This window comes from Populus nigra, chromosome 18 (assembly GCF_951802175.1).
Source record: "Populus nigra chromosome 18, ddPopNigr1.1, whole genome shotgun sequence".
Taxonomy (NCBI): Eukaryota; Viridiplantae; Streptophyta; class Magnoliopsida; order Malpighiales; family Salicaceae; genus Populus; species Populus nigra.
This window is the reverse complement of record NC_084869.1, coordinates 10,801,121-10,821,547: the sequence shown is the minus strand read 5'-3', so window position 1 is coordinate 10,821,547 and position 20,427 is coordinate 10,801,121. Positions and strand designations below refer to the sequence as shown.

Below are 20,427 nucleotides of genomic sequence, written 5' to 3'. Positions count from 1 at the left end.
ATTTCTCAGCTGAAGATTTGGGTCTGCAATGCAACTTGTCTCCCTCTTAACACGTCCAATGCAATTCTCTTAAACGAAGAGGTGAGTCCTTGTTATGAGCTGAATAATGGCAACTCTCTACAAGCAATGGAGCTGAGCAAGAAACAAATAGTTGACGTGAATGAAGGTGGTGCTTATTTATTTATTTTTATTGCATTTTTTCCCCACTTGATTTATATAATAAACTAGTTGTCTTTCACAACTAGTATTCATTCCCCCTTCTTCCATTTCTCAAATTTAAAAAACAGAATACAGTAAACAATTTTGTCTCTCTAAACTCCCTGGATCATTTGCAAGGCATTCGATTGGCTACGGAAGGATTTGGAGTATTGAAGACAAACAGGCAATCAATTCGATGGTCCAAAGCCCATTTATTATTGCTTTTGGGATAGTGCAAATGGGGCCCTTCAAGGAAAGTTGCAATTAATTTCTACCTTGTCATATATGAGAGCGTGAACTCCTTTTTCAGTCGTTTGACATGACATATTATTGACGGAATTTTTCATCAAAACATGACATTTTAAAAATGTGGGGATTATGGAAGTTGGATCAGTTCCATCTCCGGGGGGCATGTTTTGCACGGTAAAAACATTGTTTTTTTTTTAAAAAAATTAAAATTATTTTTAATATTTTTTATAGTTTTGATATATTGATGTCAAAAATAAATTTAAAAAATAAAAATTTTAATTTTAATATATTTATAAACAAAAAATATTTTAAAACATAATTTTTATCACATTCTCAAATAAACATTAAAAATTCAAAGTTATTGTTTTATCTTCAGTTATTATCCGAGGTTTTTTACATATTGAATAACTTGTTGGTGACACTAATATTAAACCTAGTTTAACCTGGCAGATAAACCTAAAATCAAGTTGATATGCTTTATATCCTAGGCCGGGTGTAAAAAAAAAGTTAATCCAAAGTTAATTTAGTTGACCCATTAAGTCCAATCACAATCTAATCAATTCAATTAAAAATTATTAACTATTTTAAACAAATTTCAAAACCACATAAATTTGATTTTTTTTAAGAAAAAACCTTGGATGGATTGACCTGTAAAATATATTACACTAGCCTTTTCACTAAATTCATTCCCAGCTCAAAGTTTAAAATCTATTACCTGTGTATAAAACCATGATCAATTTTCGGGTTGGATTTTAAAGTTATAATAATTATTATTTTTATCATTTCATGTATTGATTGGATGATTTTAGAATTGAAAATTTTTTACAATGATATTTTAGAAATAAAATATAAAAAAATATTATATTTAAAAATATGTTCTTTCTATACCTCATATTTTAAAAATATAGAGATTAATTCTAAAATTATTCTATATATAAATTTATTTTTATATATTTATTTTTATCTCTTTAACAAAAACATATTTATGCTATTACTATCTTCATACTTTTTCTTTCATAACGATAATCAAACCCTACTAGACTACTTTATGCCTAAGTAGCGAATGAGATGGATGGAAATCGATGTTTCACTGAGTTTGGAATTAGAAATGGGGAATTACTCCAATCCATTCGAAGCCGCAATTGTATGGCTATAAAAAAATATCTCTTTCCCGAGTGTATGAATTGATTGACTGCGCTTTCTTTAGAGCGCATGATTATTATATATGCTACGAAAAGAAGTGATATTATTCATTAATTTCTAACATTAAAAGGAAAATATAACCATCTCATAGATAATTTAATGATAAAAATTTAAAATTAAAAGATTTATTTTTTTTATGATTTAACCCTGTAATTGTTAATACGATGACTACTAAAAATTTATATAATTATTAATTTCAAGATTCATAGATTTAGTCGAGATAAATAGTTATATTAAAAAAAGAAAAGGAACGAGCAGTGTCGGAAGAGGTCGGAAGAGGCAGAGCATCGGCATCATTTTCTTTCCTTTTTATATATCATCACAAGAGACGGAAAGAGAGAGAGGAAGATGGATTCGATGGAAGATCGCTCCATATTTTTCCAGCTTTAGGGTCGGTGCTGCTTTGTCGTGCCACCATCTGCTTGGCTCGTAGGAGGGCTTTGTCAAGCGATCATTTCTTCCACGTGAAAAAAACTAGCCTTTGACGGCGCCGTTTTCATGATTGACCGCCCGATGATAATAAACTGCTGCCATGCGCTGACAAGGACAGGTGGATAATTATGAATTGACTATTGAGATTATGTATATATTGGAAATGATAGAACCAGAATAATTTAATAATTTTTTCGTGTATTAATTTTTAATTTAGAGATTTAATGAAAAGAATAAACATCCTTAACCACCTAATCAATTCATTAGAATTCAGACAGTGTGCTAAATTTATGACACGCTATATTACTCTTGACGTAGATTAGAATATTTGCTTTAATGTCGTGGAGTAAGCAAAACGACACGGGGGCTGTACCCTTTCCAAGGTCAGATAGTGCTTGGACCACCCCAAGAAGAAAGAAGAAAGAAGAAAGAAGAATGCGTGTTAACTCAACCTTCGTCCATGGATCCCATTTTAAGTGATTATAATTTATGAAATGAAAATAGACTTTACTTGTCAAATATTTATGAAAAATAATAATAAAATATTTATAAAATGAAAACCCTCATTTAACTTAAACCGACCCTGTTATCTTTTAAGTTGAATTCAACTTAACTGAAAAGAACAGAGGAAGCCCGCCAAGGATCAAATGGGGCAACTACTAGCTAGCTACAAGCAATCTGCCTCTTAAATATCGGCGGAGGTGATAAGTTTTGCTAGCACCTAATAATTGAGGGTGTAGGATTGAATTGTGCCAGATTATAGGCCGCAAAAGGGCTGTGCTTGAAGCAATTGCATGGTGTCGAATTGAAGCAGTACTATCTCTTCTGGAAACAAAAACGTGCTTCAGAACCTTCACATGCCTATTAAATATCGGCGCAGGAGCACAAGGCCAGTTGGGTTAAGAGGGAGACAACCCACTGAAGTTTTCTCAACGTGAAATAATTTAATTACTCCTGACAACGACGATTGAAAAGTAAACTTTGCAATTTCTAGTTGTCTTCTCTCTCTCTCTCTCTCTCTCTATATATATATATATATATATATATATATATATATAAATGCTTGATGTATATGTGTGTGCCTACGACATAGATATATAAAACTAATGGAATATCTTTCCTTCAACTGTGAAACATGATTTAATAAATTGGAAGATGTATATGTTATATGTGTTCCATTTATTTATTCAAATAAGGAAACAATATGAATAATAACCTTAGCATATATAAATCAGAGGAAAAGAAATTAAACATTTTCAATATTATGTGTTATTTTTTGTAACTTTTTAATTAAATTAAATGTGTGTTTTATTTTAAAAAAGAAGTGGATACATATATACCAAACAGTGGATTAGGATGCAGTTTTTGGCTTGATTCTTCATCGTCCAACTTGTTAGACAAGGTTAGCGAGCTTGATTTTTCATATACAGGAACTGATCTCATTTGCAGTGCTGAAGGCATTTATTTCTAGATAAATACAAGCAGGAAACACGCAAGAAATACCAATGAAATACCAATTTTCTTTGTTATATATGTGTTTAAAGCACAGGAACACAAGTTCAAAACCCTACTATTTTTCTTAAAAAAAATGAAATACCAATGATTTTGAGATAATTCCTCCTAAAATCTTAATTGACAGATTCTCTTATTTTTAAAAATGAACATGCATGATGTTAAAAAATTATTTCAATTTAAAAATTTAAATTATTAAATAAAAACTCAAGATATAATTTATATTATTTTTTAATACATGATGCTTCTAACCATTGATTATTTTGAATTAGTTCAGTATTTCAGTGATCTAGTAACAATTATGTTAGAGGAAATATCTATTTATATATATGAGAAAATTTTCATTTTATTGAAGAATTTAGATTTAAAAATTGTCAAAGACGAGAAATAAATCTAGTTAGTTTCAATGTATATGCAAAGTGATCCTAGAAATGAAAACTTAGTAATTTAGCTATAGAATATGGTTTAGGCAATGAATTAAAACTTAGATTAAATCTCAATTTTTTTTGGTTGAAATCGGGGCTTCACGATCCAGAAAACCAAATTAAACAAGGAAAGTCTACCAATAAAATCGTCATACATAAACGAGTACGAACACATGGGAGGATCCCTGAAGATACAGTGATCTCTATGAAGATATGACTTTTAGTTAATTGAAAATTAGCTAACGAATACATTAAATTGGACTTTTCTTATGCTCATGATCAAATTGGATTTGAATGCATGATTTCTTTCCTTTTCTACCTTTTCTCTCTAAAGATATCAACGGCTCTCTCTCTCTCTCTCTCTGTCTTCGGTATCAAACACATGCCAATAAATTGTATCAACTCACAACACTGTGTTTGTGTGTATATATAGCCCTTCTTCCCCATGTCCTTGGATCAATCCTACTTTAAGCTACTCTAGTACAAAAACAAGCAAAACTCTCTCGATAATCCTCACCAAAAATCAAGGAGAAAAACTCTGTCCAAAAGAGCTAGCCATGTTCATCTTTCTCATTATCTTTTGCAATCTAGGGTTTTACCTTCTCTCTTTCTTCTTCTCAGTCCTTCAAGAATTCTACGCCTCTCAAACAAAACCACCCACCACTCATGGCCCTCCTTCTTATCCCATTATAGGCTGCCTAATCTCTTTCTACAAGAATCGCCGCTGCCTTTTAGACTGGTACACCAATCTTTTGTCGGTTTCACCAACACAAACCATTGTGGTGCAGCGGTTAGGTGCCCGCCGCATTATTGTCACGGCCAATCCGGAAAATGTTGAGTACGTCCTCAAGACCAACTTCATGAACTTCCCTAAAGGAAAACCCTTTACTGAAATCCTTGGGGACCTTCTAGGGTGCGGCATATTCAATGCTGATGGTGAATTATGGAGCACTCAACGTAAGTTGGCTAGCCATGAGTTCAGCACCAAGTCTTTGAGAGAATTCGTTGTTATGACACTACAAGAAGAGGTGGAAAATCGTCTAATACCGTTGTTAGAAGAGGCCGTGGAAGCTAAGAGTGTATTGGATTTGCAAGATTTGTTGAGGAGATTTTCATTTGATATTGTTTGTCGAGTTTCTCTGGGGACTGATCCTTCTTGCTTGGATCTTTCACGGCCCATCCCGCCGCTTGTTAAAGCATTTGATGCTGCTTCAGAAATAAGCGCTATGCGTGGAATGGCGCCAGTTTATGCTGTGTGGAAGGCCAAGAAACTCTTCAATTTAGGGGCTGAGAAAAAACTGAAAGAAGCAATCAAGCTTGTTCATGATTCAGTCTCAGAAATTGTTAAGACCAAGAAGAGGGTTCTTGAAAATGATAGAGAAGGAAAATTGGAAAGTGATCTTCTTTCAAGATTATTACTAGCAAGGCACGGCGAGGAAGTTGTTAGAGATATGGTGATAAGCTTCATCATGGCAGGGAGAGATACAACGTCAGCAGCAATGACTTGGCTATTTTGGTTGCTTTCAAAGCATCGAAACTCTGAGGAAATGATCGTGAAAGAAGTAAAATCATTGCTTGACGATGGTGAAAAGGCAATTGATTATGAAGTTTTAAAAGGCATGAATTTCTTGAAGGCAAGTTTATGTGAGTCCATGAGGCTGTACCCTCCAGTTCCATGGGACTCAAAGCATGCTATTATTGATGATGTCTTGCCGGACGGAACTTCTGTCAGAAAGGGAGATAGAGTGACCTATTTTCCCTACGGAATGGGCAGAATGGAAAAATTGTGGGGTAAGGACCGGTTTGAATTTAGACCAGACCGGTGGTTTCAAGAAATCGGTAATGATCAGACATTGAAATCGGTGAGTCCATATACGTTTCCTGTCTTTCAAGCCGGTCCAAGGGTGTGCCTGGGCAAGGAGATGGCTATGATACAGATGAAATATGTGATGGCTTCCGTATTGAGGCGGTTCGAGATCAAACCGGTTTTTGATAACGAACCGGTTTTTGCTCCTCTATTGACAGCTCATATGGTTGGTGGGTTGAAGGTTATGGTCAAGAGAAGGAATGGAAATGGTGATATATGAAATAAATTATAGGATATCATGTTGCATTTGTAATTAATATATGTGTGGCCATGTAATTTGCTTTTATATGTGGTAAGTCGCATTCTCGTTGAAACGATTTTATTATATGTGATATGCTTTTTATAAAGATACAAGCTAAGTTTTTTTTTTTTAGAAATCTTTTCTTTTTGTGGGAAATTCTAGAGTGCCTTGGTTTAAAACTTTAATGTGTATTTGGCTTTGAGGTGTGGTGGTTTTTTTTTAAATATACAACTTTTTAAAACACAAATAACATCTCCAAAAGCTAAAAATACATGTTTTTGTGTGGGCTCCGCCAAAAAAAATCAAAGCCGCCTCCAAACCAAACGTTCTCTATAATCTTAATTTGTTTTTGTTTTTTCACCTCTTCTCTATTGTGTATATTAGAGATACATAAATCATACTATATATCTTATTCAAAATTTCATCAAATTAATATTGAAGAATTTATCATAAGAACGCATAATGAATTATATATATATATAAAAAAAACAAGGTTTAAAAACTTGTGTAAAGTGTCCTAGCCCCTTCTCCCCAGATTATTGGTTTTTCTCCAATTTTTCTCCAGTTTATTGTCAATTCTGCGACAAGAAGGGATACTTGGCTAAACGCTGTTGGACATTTTTTAATCTTAAGAAAAAGCAGTTTGCCAACCTTGTTGAGGCTTTCGCTGCTTGTTCGACCCCGAACTCCAACGACTCTGCCTGGTATCTGAACTCTAGTGCCACCTCTCACATGACAAATGATCCTAAGGATGTAAATGTTCATGTTGTCTACTCTAGTAATGAAAGGGTGATGGTTGGTAATGGTCAGTCTCTTTTTATTTCTCACACTGGCTCCGTTTCCACTCTTGTACCCAATAACTCATTACTTTTATCTAATGTTTTAGTTGTTCCTGGTATTACAAAAAAGCTTATTTCCATTAGTCAACTTACAAAGGATAATAATTGTTGAGTCATCTTTCTTTATTCTAGTTTTACCATACAGGACCGGGTCATAGGAGTTGTGATGGGGGTCAACAGATGGGAGAATGACCTATACGTGCTCGAGCAACATCATCATGCTCTTGCTTCCATAGTTTCTTCCAATAGACTGTGTACCTCTACTCATTTGTGGCATGCTCGCCTAGGTCATCCTAGTTTTTGTACTGTTGACTCTCTCTCCAAGTCAGGTTTTATTTCCCGTAATGATAAATTGATGGGTTTGGATTCCGGTTTATGTGTTGGATGTAACCTTGGCAAAAGCCATCGTTTGTCTTTTTTCATTTAATAATACTCATTGTGATTTGCCTTTTAATCGCTTACATTGTGATTTATAGGGTCCTTCAACTGTCTGTTCCACAATTTGTTTTTGATATTATGCAGTGTTAATTGATGATTGTACCAGATTCAGTTGGTTCTTTCCATTAAAACACAAATTTGATTTTTTTATACCTTTGTCAACTTTTAACATTATATTAAGACTCAATTTTCTTCCAAAATTAAGTCCTTCCAATGTGATGGTGGAACTGAATTTATAAATAATAAATTTCGCTCTCACTTCACATCTTGTAGTATTGTGTTGCACATTGCTTGCCCTTATACACCGAGTCAAAATAAGATTGTTGAATGTAAACACCAACATCTCACTAAAACAGATTCACTATTATATTTCATGCATTTGTTCCGCTCTCTTTAGGTTGAGGCCTTCTCGACAACAGTTTATCTCATCAACTGACTCTCTTCACAAACTTTTGATGGCAAAACTCCTTACCAGCTCCTGTTTGGTAAATACCCAAACTACACTATGCTTTGCACTTTTGGATTTTTATGCTTTTTTTATTTGAGAGATTATGCTCTGATACCATAACAAGGTTTAAAAACATGTGTAAAGTATGGCTAAAATCCTTATTGGTAATGAGGTTATTGATTCTCATTTTATATATAATGTATATACAGTTGGAAGATCCTACATAATAGAAAACAAACAAACATAACAATTATTTATCCTATAAACTATGAAAGGCAGGAACAAATAATCTAAGATAAAGAGAAAGAATCGGATTCTTTATATATATATATATATATATATATATATATATATATATAATTTCATGTGAAATTTACTAAATAAGCTGTAATATATTATTTAAAAAAGTTATTATTGTCCTCTCAAAATGTTAAATGTTTTTTTACTTGGAATAATTTTGATGATTGTAAATTGGTTTCCTAGATAATAATAAGATAAATATATAAAATCCATTCACTTTACATAATGGTAAAGTATTTAAGTAATAAAAATATAATTTATTTACTCTCTAAAATAGTTTTTAACCAGTATCCTTAATTATTTTTTTTGCAATATTGCTTCCTTTTCTACGAGGTTGCATCTTTTTCACAACTAGTATAAATATTATATCATTTTTATTAAATTAAATATTTACATAAATATAGTAATTAGGAATAAATAAAATGATTAAAAGAAGGAAATTACCCCCCCCCCCTCTCTCTCCTAAAAAAAATTATTCTTTCTATATAAAAAAATCCCAAATAAAAATTAATTTTAACCAACAAGTGATTGATAGAGATGATAATGGTCTATTTCTCAGAAATGATGATAACACAAGTTCAATTCTCTAGAGAGCTTTACCTTCATGCTTCGACTCGAAAGGGAAATAGTCTTAGGTACAATAGGCTTGGAGATGCCCTCAGTTAAACCAATTTTTTTTTAATTTTAATGTGAAATGATAAATAAAAAAAGCTTATAATAAAGTATATTATAAATGTGTTGAAAGAGCTTGTGTTAAAAAGACTATAGGTGAGGGGGGAAAATGCAAATTAGACAATAAAAACAACTCAAATTTCTTTTCAAATAAATTATATTAGTCATTTTCATTCTTTATTAATTATATTATAAATTGAGATGTCTTAATTTTATAAATAAATAAATCAGATATTAATAAATTTTAATTCCCTGAGTAGACCTTATCCATATGATTTGCAATTTTATAAAAAAATAAGTATATTATAATATTATATGTTTTCCATGGCAATTAAGAATTATCTATAAAATTACCAAAAGAATAATTTTTTAATCATAGCTTACCCAATTAAACTTTATATCAAAAAAGAATTATCTTAATTCTAATATAAAAAATACTATAAATAAAAAATGTAAAATAAAATACTATAAATTATTACAAACTACATAAAAATATTATTACAATTTTGTGCTTTTGTTGTTCTGGCTAAACTATGAAAAACAAATATTATTTATATTGTTTTAATTATAATGACGAACATATTTCACATTTCTATTTCTTATTTAAATTTTACATTGTTTTATTGTAATGACTAGCTACCATAATTCATATGGATTGTTCACTATCAAAAACTTCTCCAATACAAATGGAATTACTGATGGAATAAAACTCGTTGGTAATTTACAATGACATTTACTGAAGAAATATTTTATCGCCATGTCCCTCTTGATATACACCAACAAAAAATTTTCATCGGTATATATTGAGAAAATTACAGTTGAAATGAAAAGAAAAGAAAAAATAAAAAAGATGTGTCATCATTATAAACGGTTTTACCGACAAAATAAACTCGTTGCTAATATCTGTTGGTGAACCCATCTATAATATTTAAGTTATAACCTGATAGATGACCTTCTCTCGCCCTCCCTCATTTCTTCTTCTTCTTCTTCCTTTTTATTATGCAGAAAATTAACAGCACGCATCACCTTCATATTTTGTCACAAATCAAACTTTCATCAGCATAAATCCAGTCACTCAAGCTCTCAATCTGTCAGTATCCTTGTTTTTTTTTTAAGATTGGTCACGTCAAATAAGAAAAACTACTCATTTATTGTTGTAATTCATTTTTAAAATGTTAATTTTTTAGTATTCTGATGTAGTATATGTAGTTTGTTTGTGTATTTATTTGTTTTATAGTTTTTTTCATAAAAATTTATTGTATGAATGTATGATTTGTACATGTTAGGATTTGTTTGAGATTTTATTATTAAGTTAAAAATTGTAGTAAATGTGAAAGAATTTGATTTTTTGTAGAAAATCTGCAATTGTATACAAATTGATAATTTTTAAATTTATAATAAATATTTGGTTTTTTATTTTTATTTTATTCTGTTTTATTTTATTTAAAAAAAATATTAAACAAATTACTGACAAAATTATCGATGGAATAAGTCTATCGGAAAGTTTCAAACAAAAAAATTACTTGAAATGTCATTGACTATTACAGATAAAATCACCCTCGGAATTAAATCCTCAAAGAGTTGGAAAAAATCACAAGAAATACCACTGACAATATATAAGCCACTGACGAGTCATGATTTCTTTAGTGATATTAATTAAATCATTGATGGAAGTACTAACCAAATAATGCTAGTAAATTATTTTTATTTGACGTGTTTTTTTTCTGTAACTCTATTATGATTGTATTACCAATAAACTAATCGATATAATAAAAATTATCAACAATAAATTCTCGACAAACAAGTATTGTTAATGATTTTATCGATAAATGTTTTCTCAACAAGTAGTGTAGTGTCTAAATATTGACAAAATAATATGTCAGTAGTATGCAAAATTTCCTAAGTGGTTTGATAGATACTCCAGGCGTGTTTTTTTAATCTTATTATATTGGATTTACTTTCATAAATGTTTTATAATTTTTTTACTATTTATTATATTTAATTTCAGTGGTCATTGAGTATATGAATTTTTATTTGATTTTCTTAAAATAAAATGATAGAGAAAATAAGGACCACGAGTGGTGTATTGTTTAAGAAAACAAGGAAAACATAAAAGACAAAGAAAACATGATTTAGAGATATTATGATTTTTTTTTAAGAATGTTTAATTCTAAGAAAATTAAAAATGTATTTTTCAACAAAAAAATGTATTCATAACAAAAAATAAGGACCACGTGTGGTGTATTGTCTTCTTCTTTTCAGCTCGCCGGAATTGGATAGTTTTGTTGGATTCCGACGAAATACCGCCACCAATCTCTCTCTCTCTCTCTCTCTCTCTCTCTCTCTCATTATTTATAAAATAAATAAATTATATATATAGTAAAATATTTATTTTTTAACCAAATAAATGACATCATGAGATTGCAAAATAAATGGATTTATTTTAAGCCATGTAATTGTTCTTTTTAACCAACCATAGAGATCTATTTTAGTTTAAATTTATTAATCCAAATATTAACTATTAATCATGTCGGGAAAAAAAAATTATTAAACAGGAGAAAAGAAAAGCCGTCTTCAGCCTCGTACGTGGTTGTGGCACGATAAAGCGTTGTGACCAAACAAGGCAAATAATTTGCCTTGAGAAACACATTAAAAAGAGGCAAAAGGAGAGGCTGGTCCTCCTGTAATAAAACTGAAGCTCGAAAACCCTAGCTAGCATGGAAGCTCCTTTCGAGCGAGCATGAAGCAATTGAAAAGAAAGCTCGCACGCCCATGTGGGATCTATGGATGAACAGGCAGGGCTCCAACATGCACGATGGGCAGCCATGGCTACATGAACTGTACCTTCACAGGGGCAATCTATAGAGCATGTGCATGTTAAATGATGATCCTGTAGTTTCAAGCTGCCTTGTCATCATGTAACATGGCAGTTCCCACGTACGAGAGAGATCCCCACGTGAGAATTTCATGGATCGCCGGCGGTCACAGACAGAGACAAGAGATATTCATGACCGGATGGACAAACAGAACGGGTCAATTAGTGTTTAGAATCCTACTATTTAAGATAAATGACAATGCATAATACAAATTAAGAGATAAAAGTTATGGTTGTCGACGGTTGTATATATAATTTCAGTTTTCATTTCAGGCTTTATATTATCTTTGTTTTAAAAAATTTAGGGATATTTTGTTTTACTTATTAAGTATGAAGTAATATTTTTATTTTTATTTATATATAATTTTTTTATATTTAGATTAAATTTATTATTTTAAATTATTATGATTATAATTTTGCAGTATTAATGAAACTCTAATTTTTTTTAATATATATTTCTCTCTATTTTTTTGAATTGTCAAACATCTTCCACCTAATAGAAAGTCAGCCACACAGGGATTGGTGCTGTGAAAGAGATGTTGAATTAAGGGCTAATATATAGGGATCATTTTCTTCATAAGCAATTGGAAGTGGCTAGACACGTGGCAAGACAAAGGGAGGCCTGAAAGGGAGATAATGGCTGGTGATAAGGGTACGTTTACTTTTAAGGTAGCTTTTTTATTATAATTTCAAAAAAATCAGTTTAGAAAAAAATATTTTTAATTATATTTAGTTAGATTTAAATAGTAAAAATTATAATTCAAGTTTATATACAGTAAAACAATATATATATATATAATATTTGGATTAAATATTTATCTTATTTGTTTTTGTGTTTAAAAAACTCTTTTGAAAAAAATTTAAATTTTTTATTTTTTTCTTTACTTCAGATTAATATTTTTTTGGTATTTTTATATCATTTTAATACGCTGATATCAAAAATAATTTTTAAAAAATAAAAAATATATTATTTTGATGCATTTCTGAGTAAAAATTACTTTGAAAAATAACCATACTTCTAACTAGAGAAATGTTGATGAAACTCAGTTAAAAAAAAAATATAAAAACTATTATATAAAACTTGTATTTCCAACTCAATTTTTTAATAAGTTTCATATAATAAAACGTAATTTTTTTTATTACCGAATATATTACCACGTTTGTTTTACCATTAATATAAAAACTAGCAGAAAATAAACGCACTGGTAGTCTAATCTCAAATCGAGTCCCAGGTTCATTGGAGCTGTGTCCTATAAATGGAAACTGCCGATTAGAAGATTGTCAGCAGCTGTTTTGGAGGGAATTTCAGTGTAAACAATAAAAGATGTAAGAAACGTATGATCCAAGTAAAGAAAATTAAATAATTCTGCACTAGCATCTTCTAATAGTTGTTTTTTAAAATAATTTTTATTTAAAAATATATTAAAATAAAAAAAATATTTTTAACACCAATACATTAAAATAATCTAAAAATATCTAAAAAAAATTAATCTAAAATAAAAAAAAATAATTTTTTTTAAATATTTTTAAAACACGAAAACAAAAATTATTCTATTTCTTGCTTTGTAAAGCTCCTGCCTTAACAAATTGGTTAATAAAACTATTTTTATGCCTACACTTATCTAAAGAGACAGGAATTTGTCGGGTTTCTAATAATATTATTTTTATATCTAGACCTTAATAGATTATTTAAAGTGTGTTTCTAATAATATTATTTTTATATCTAGACCTTAATATATTATTTTATTTAAAATGTGTTTGAGAGTATATTAGTCGTTATTTTTTAAAGTAATTTTTGTCTAGAAATATATTAAAATAATATTTTATATTATTTAAAAATTATTTTTAATATTAACATATAAAAACAATCTAAAAAAATAAATTTAAATCAAAAAATATTAAAATTTGATGGAACACAATTTATACCGAAGTTTCTAAACAGTGCCTTAATGGGGGTGGAAATTTAAAAACATTGATAATGGCATTTCATTAATTTATAAGACCCCTCAACTCCAGCTAATATTTAAATACATTTATTTCATTGTTGGCATAGTTTCGTTATAAATTGATGGACTGTGTCCATTTAACGGGCGTAAGGTTGCATCTCATTGCTGCCTGAAGACAGTGAGTACAAGAACAAAAAATAAATTTATATTTGGTAATGATATATTAAATAAAGTGATAGTTTTTTTTTTTTTTTTTTTTTTTTTGTTGGTGGTAGATAAAACATAACAAAAAATATATAAAAAAATATTTTATTTTTAATATGCAACGCTATAAAACTTATACATTTTAAAAAATAGATATTTTTTTTTATTTTTGTTTATATAACAATATAATAAAACTAATTATGAAAGTTGAACCGACCTAAAAGGTCGATCTAGAACCTATCTTACTCAAGGCTTAGACTAATCTAGGCTTGAAAAAAAATAAAAAATTAATTTAGCTTGACTCAATTAAAAATATATGACGACCCGTGACTGACAAGAGGTAAAACTAGGTCAAAAACATATTGATTTTTTTTTTATTAAAAAAATTTATCAAAACAGATCAGCCTAAACATCGATTTTAACGGGATAATCATATCTGTGCTGAAAAATTCTAAACAAATTAGCCAAAACATACAATTGACCTCTTAGTTCATAAGCACAAGAGACTTGAGCTTGATTTGGGTGCATTATTGCGAAATATTGATGTGATGTAATCAAGTCACAGGCTAAGCTATCATTAACCAACGACGAGGCTAAGAAGACCACACAAGTAGCCAAAATATAATTCAGCTACGCACAATAGCATCAAGAATTGAAACAGGCGTGTGGTTCAAATGAACTGTGCTCTGGGACAGGGGATAGGCCAAAACTCTGACCTTGAAGAGGAAAAGTTGGTGGAATTTTATTTATTTATTTTTATTTTATTTTGTAGACATGCCTAAAAGAGAAAATTAAAAACAGAGAGTTCAGGATAGTGAAATTGTATCTGGAAGGTTTCGTGATAAACAGCTAAATGAATTGACATATCTTGGTATTCATGATGAATGTGGTCAAGTGCTGTGAACAGTGCCTAATAACAGCAGAAGTCACCCATTCCAAGCTTTCAGCATTTATGAATACTATGTAACAAGATATCATATATTTCTTCATGAAGCTTAATAAATAGCCACCATGTGAACCTGACAATGAATTCCCATCATAAGGCCTCTAAGAAATAGGATCTAAGACTCCTCTACGTAACTGCAGAAACAAACTAAATCAATACAAGAGAACAAAAAGGAACTGGAGACCAAAATGGTATCACGATAATTGAACTCCAAACCACCTTTTTGACAATCTGAGGATCATTTATTCAAGAGCTTCCAGGAGCATCACTTCCTGTAGACTTGCGATTTAGGTAACGAATAACAGCATCTTCCACCCTACACCAAACGAGAAAAAAAGAAGCAAATTCCATTAAAACGAGTTCATTTCATCTTCTCTTCTTCAATTTGCAGGGCCAATCCAAAACCTTTTGGCAGGATTCAAAGAGTAAAAAGGTAAATCTGAAGACACGTGTTAATAATGAATGACAAGATAAAATAAGATTAAAACTGAAAAAATGCTTACCATGGCTGATTATAGAAACCAGATCGCTGCTCTTTTTCTGCATTGCGGCTAGCATCTCCAGCGACAAGCTTCAGATCTTTGCTCTGAGAAGCAATCAAAGCATTAATAAACTCTGCTGGAGACTGACTGAAACCAAGAAAGAAAGCCCGCCTCCGACGATGCTCATGTATCTTCAGTATAGAGTTACATATCAATTCATCACAAGCATCAATTTCTTTGTTACTCTCTGTGCTGGTCAAGTACGCAGCAAGGTCCTTTTGTAATGGTGAAGGAACATCGACTATGAAATCATAGCAAGTAGTTCCAGCTGGGAAATTCCCTGAGAGCTTGATCTTATGTTCCAAATGAATAGGCTGTGGAGGGGTTAAATGCAGACTTATCTTCTGTGAAACCAGAGAAAATTTCATCTTCTCTTCCCCAAATAGTTTCTGAAGAAGGGGGTCACATGTGAAGAAGGAGGGATCATTTGGGTTCTGCAACTTCCTAGACTTCACATAATGCCAAATTGCCGCCAAAATTCTGGGGCGAGTCTCTATCTCAATTCCAAGGACTTCTGAAAGAGCAGGTGAAAGCTTGAATTTCTCAGGCACATAATTCATTTCCAGCCTAATTCTTGCAGTAAATTCCTTGTTTCCTTTTCTCTTGACCTCAAAGCCCTCATGAAGAACAGGTGACCGTGTGCTCTCCCATAAAATTACATGGTTATCTGGATACAGGCTCTGGTCCAAGTATATTGTAATTTTCTTGAAATAAGATGAGAATTTTGGATATGATTTCTGGATCATTCCAGTCAGCACAGGGTCTTTCCCGTCTTCCAATATCCTCCCAATGATCTTTAATGACCAAGAAGGAGGCTCAGCATTCTTCCTCTCGTTAGCCCCTTGCACCTGATTTTCAAAAGTGTTAAATACATATACCCGAAGTGTTTTCCGAACACGTGGAGGGTTTTTAAGTGACTCTTGAATATCCATCTTCTTTCTTGCCATAGCAGCATCCGCTCTAGCCTCAAATTCAAGCAGCTGGGTATAAAGTGCAGACTCTGGCAAAAGAGCTGCCACTTTTTCAGGTATCTCCTTCTCATGAAGCTTCCTTTTCTTCCTATGAGCAGCTGGAGTCAACTCCATGGTCTTAAAAAGTGAAGCCATGTTGGCATTTGATGAACCACCTGAAGGCCTTGAAGGCGGTTTATGGCTGGACTTTTTAGCACTAGTAATGCTAGGCGTGGCTACAGGAGGTGATTGTACACCAACATTACCAGAATTGACATTTTGCAACTGAGCAATGGATTGGTTGGCCAATTGTATCTGAGATTGAAAGTGAGCATGAGCCGCCTGTGCATACTGAGCATGTCCCAGGACCTGAGCTTGCGGCTCGGACAGCTGAAAGTGGCCCGGATGCCCAACTTGTGTTTGAGGTTGTGACTGTGATAGTAACTGCGGTGCTTGGTGGTTCACGTGCATAGATTGTGCCTTTGCAACAGAATTCACAAACGAGGGCGGAACCCCAATACTTCTTCCAGGATTACTACTACTATTATTCATTAAAACCCCAATCTCATACAGCCACAATTTACCTCAAAACTAAACAATTCTACATCCAACAACAACAAAACCCCAGACAACCTCTTAAAATAACACAAAAATCAAATTCTGGGTTTTCAAAAATAACACCAAATTTCACAACTTTAAAGTGTAAAAACTAAAAACCAAGCTTAAACAATGAAAGTAGCTTACTCTGAACCAAAACTTCAAAACCCTAGTTCCACAATCAAACCCTGAACCAACCCACAAGCTTTAAACTAAAAATACATCAAGCAAATCTCTAACTGAAAAATGATTAAACAAAATCAAAGGCCATAACTTTTCTTCCTTGTGATTTTGATTTTCTTTTCAAAAACTAGCTAGGCAATGCGTAAATCTCAATAACAAGATTATAGATATGAAAATGTCGTGAAAGAAAATAAGAAGAGAAAAAAAAATAGAAGCTTACAAGGATGAAACAGAGAGGCTTTGCAGTTCGATGTTTCGCTTTCAGAATTTTTTTTTTTTTCTTTCAAATTCTCTGTTTCTTGAAGACGAGCCAAGCTCTGGTTTGTTTTTTTTTTTTTCCAGTTTCCTCTCCAGTTTTGTGCTTATTTATCTTGTGATAACGAAAAGACGTAAATACCCCTGTTTTAAATTGTAGAGTTGACTGGACAAAGTAAATAGCTTAGGCCCAGAAGAAATGGACCTGCTTCTTATTTGAAAGAGCCCAAAATAAGAGAAACCCTAGCCTAGCTCCCTTTTATTAGGGTTTTTACGTTTCAGCTAAAACTCTCATGTCTCATCTTAATACTGCGGGCATTTCTATTTTGGTGGCCACACAAGTGTAGACAGAAGCTGCAGCAATGGTGGGTTTGTTTAGCTCTGCGTTTTTTTAAAGTTTGGAAGTAGAAATGAAGAGTTCTTCTTTTAGAAGCAGTTAAAAAGCTTAGATCTTTGCGGGTTTGTTGTGTTTTGATTTTTTTGTGGGACAACACAAGGAAGATATTCTCTCTTAGAATTAGTGCAAAAAGTTTAGATCATAGTGGGTGTTTCTTTTCTTCTGGTTTCTTATGGGATCTGTTTTGTTAATCTTTTCAGGTGAAGTATTCAAGAGAACCAGATAACCCCACCAAGTGTAAGAACGTGAAATTTTCAATCTTTTCTTTTTATATAAATTATTCTTTTTGTTGAGAAAGTGAAATCTGATTTTAGTGTTACTGTTACTATTTCAGCCTGCAAAGCTAGGGGATCTGATCTCCGCGTTCACTTCAAGGTATGTTGAAAGTTCTACACTGCTTCAATGTTTTGTCTGTGGAATTTAATGTGGTTTTGTTGATTTTCTTGTGTCTAATTGATTGTAGTTTTGCTACCAATGCTTTGTTAATTTGATTGTGCATGCTGCCACTGTAAACACTTTACCTTATGTCTCTATGTTGAATATATTACGGAGTCATTTATTCTACATAGTATATTGGCATAATGGCTTCCCATTGCTGCTCCTTTCTGAACCTAAAATCATTCTGCTTGTGGGTTGTTAATCGTCAGTTTTTCATAAGCTTGCTACATCTCTACTATTTTTGTTGCCACCGTTTGAATTTGCTGTCTCCAGTTCATATATATGAATAGCCTTAAATGTATTGATTGAAGAGGATTCTAGCTATAATCTGAAATAGTCAGTGTGCAATTGGTTGAAATTTCACAATATGCCAAAACTGTTGTCCTTCCATCATCTAAACAGTTTGTTCTGTTTTCTATGGTAATTAATGAGAGCTTTCAGCTTCTTCAATGGAAATTTGTCTTTTATTTTTTGTTTAATGCTAAATATTTTAGTGTCGCTCAATTCAGTTTCCTGCATAGTGGATTAGGGCTTATTAAAATGTACATATGAGATTAAAATATTTTAACACAGAGAGGGTCTTGCTGTGCAATGTAAGCCAACTTTTTATTGCTTCTTCTAGGTTTCAGTTTCATTTCTTAGTCAGCATGGAGGAGGATGACTGGAGTAAGGGGTTATGTTATAGAAATCTATTGAGCTCTGTGAATGGACTTCTCATGAGCTTCGGTAGACTTGTATTCCCCATTATCCGATTTTGATTTTTTTACTGCTGAGGGTTCAGTAATTGCATTGTCTTTAGAGCTTAATTGGACTAGTCAAATGTGCATTAGAGTGATATGGTTAATGGGTTGAACTGATGCGAACAAGATGAGCCTCTCAATCTTTGAAACATGTCTACAAAATAAGTTCTTTATTTTTTAATTTTTCTTTTCTATTTCTGTGTGTTGCAAGTATGGTCCTCTGTGCACTTGTGCTCAGGGTTTCCTTTTCCTGTGAGACTAGATTAAGAGCTGTTATTGGCCCTGGTACGTATTATTTTGTGACAAATATAGGACAACTTGTTACATGAGTGATATTTAAGCTTTTTTGAAATTTGATTGTATGAGTTGGTTCGTGCGGTTGAAGTTGCTCTATGATTGCACATTCAGTTCTCCAACCTATATGAAGCAGCACCATTACTTTCACTCTGTTGAAATTACCAAAATGGCTGTGCTGACTACAATGTTTCCATTCTCTATCTCAGAATACAAGAGAGACTGCTTTTTCAATCCGGAAATTGCCTTTGGGCAAGGCTAAAGGGTACTTGGAGGATGTTTTGGCACACAAGCAAGCTATTCCATTCCGCCGCTTCTGTCGTGGTGTTGGGCGAACTGCTCAAGCTAAGAACCGCCATTCAAATGGACAAGGGCGGTGGCCTGCTAAATCTGCTAAATTCATCCTTGATTTGCTGAAGAATGCTGAAAGCAACGCTGAGGTAGCTACTTTTCCTGTTATGTGTCTCTGATTTTACTCTTATATTTCCTTCATGTCCTCATGGATTTCCTATACAATGTTGTGTAAATTTTGTCTACTCATTGATTAGGTAAAAGGTTTGGATGTCGATGCACTTTACATATCACATATCCAAGTCAATCAAGCCCAAAAACAGCGTCGTCGTACTTACCGTGCCCATGGAAGGATCAATCGTGAGTCCATACTTTTAGCCATCAAGTTTTTTTATCTGTTTGTCTTTTCTATTTGAGCACGAGCACTTAATAGTGATGAATGATTTCTTTGGCAGCTTACATGTCATCGCCTTGCCACATTGAGTTGACTTTGTCAGAGAAGGAAGAGCCTGTCAAGAAAGAGGTAATACTCTGAAATTTCTAGTAATGGTGCAAAGGGTAGAACTGTTGTGTTTTTGTTTATATGATGTTGTGGTTTTGCATCTTACATAGAATGCCCTTTTATTTTTTCCAGGCTGATACACAGATTGCTCCAAGGAAGCCCAAGGGTGCTCTTCGCAGTGGAGCTTCCTCCTGAAAAGCGTTGGGGTGATCCAGGATTATGGCTCCATTAGAAATTTTTTGTTTTTCTTTTGTTTCAGCTGCCTATCTTTCGATAAGATTTTGTTCTGGAGCTTATAAATGATTTTCTTACATTGTTACTCTTTAACTTTTTTTCCCAATTGGTGTTGGTTTGGGCAATCATGAATCTCATAGACATTCAATGAAATTCCATAGTGATGTCTCTCTCATTAAACAGTTAGTGCTTTCTACTTAGCTTTTTTG

The 20,427-nt window shown here is 32.3% G+C and overlaps 3 protein-coding genes across 4 annotated transcripts; 2 read left to right on the top strand and 1 right to left on the bottom strand.

Annotated features, from left to right (window-relative positions):
* The first annotated feature begins 4,368 nt into the window (after positions 1-4,368).
* Positions 4,369-6,172, top strand: LOC133678112 (cytochrome P450 94B3-like). Its single transcript, XM_062100312.1, has one exon. It carries the CDS (start codon positions 4,577-4,579, stop codon positions 6,104-6,106), a length of 1,530 nt encoding a protein of 509 aa, XP_061956296.1. The 5' UTR covers positions 4,369-4,576; the 3' UTR covers positions 6,107-6,172.
* An 8,591-nt stretch (positions 6,173-14,763) lies between these two features.
* On the bottom strand, positions 14,764-17,408 carry LOC133678715 (SWI/SNF complex component SNF12 homolog). 2 transcript variants are annotated; one of them, XM_062101179.1, is made up of 3 exons: positions 15,299-17,408; positions 15,015-15,111; positions 14,764-14,929 (listed from the first exon to the last, which is right to left on the bottom strand). In XM_062101179.1, the coding sequence occupies exons 1-2, from the start codon at positions 16,837-16,839 to the stop codon at positions 15,042-15,044; spliced, it is 1,611 nt and encodes a 536-aa protein (XP_061957163.1). In that variant the 5' UTR covers positions 16,840-17,408; the 3' UTR covers positions 14,764-14,929; positions 15,015-15,041. The 2 variants fall into 2 exon arrangements, with proteins under 2 accessions (XP_061957163.1, XP_061957161.1); XM_062101177.1 differs by having other exon boundaries at positions 14,764-15,111.
* Positions 17,409-17,548: 140 nt separating this feature from the next.
* LOC133678953 (large ribosomal subunit protein uL22y-like) lies at positions 17,549-20,398 on the top strand. The gene is made up of 7 exons (XM_062101487.1): positions 17,549-17,687; positions 17,920-17,956; positions 18,054-18,094; positions 19,401-19,631; positions 19,740-19,842; positions 19,938-20,005; positions 20,117-20,398. The coding sequence occupies exons 1-7, from the start codon at positions 17,685-17,687 to the stop codon at positions 20,177-20,179; spliced, it is 546 nt and encodes a 181-aa protein (XP_061957471.1). The 5' UTR covers positions 17,549-17,684; the 3' UTR covers positions 20,180-20,398.
* The last annotated feature ends 29 nt before the right edge of the window (positions 20,399-20,427 follow it).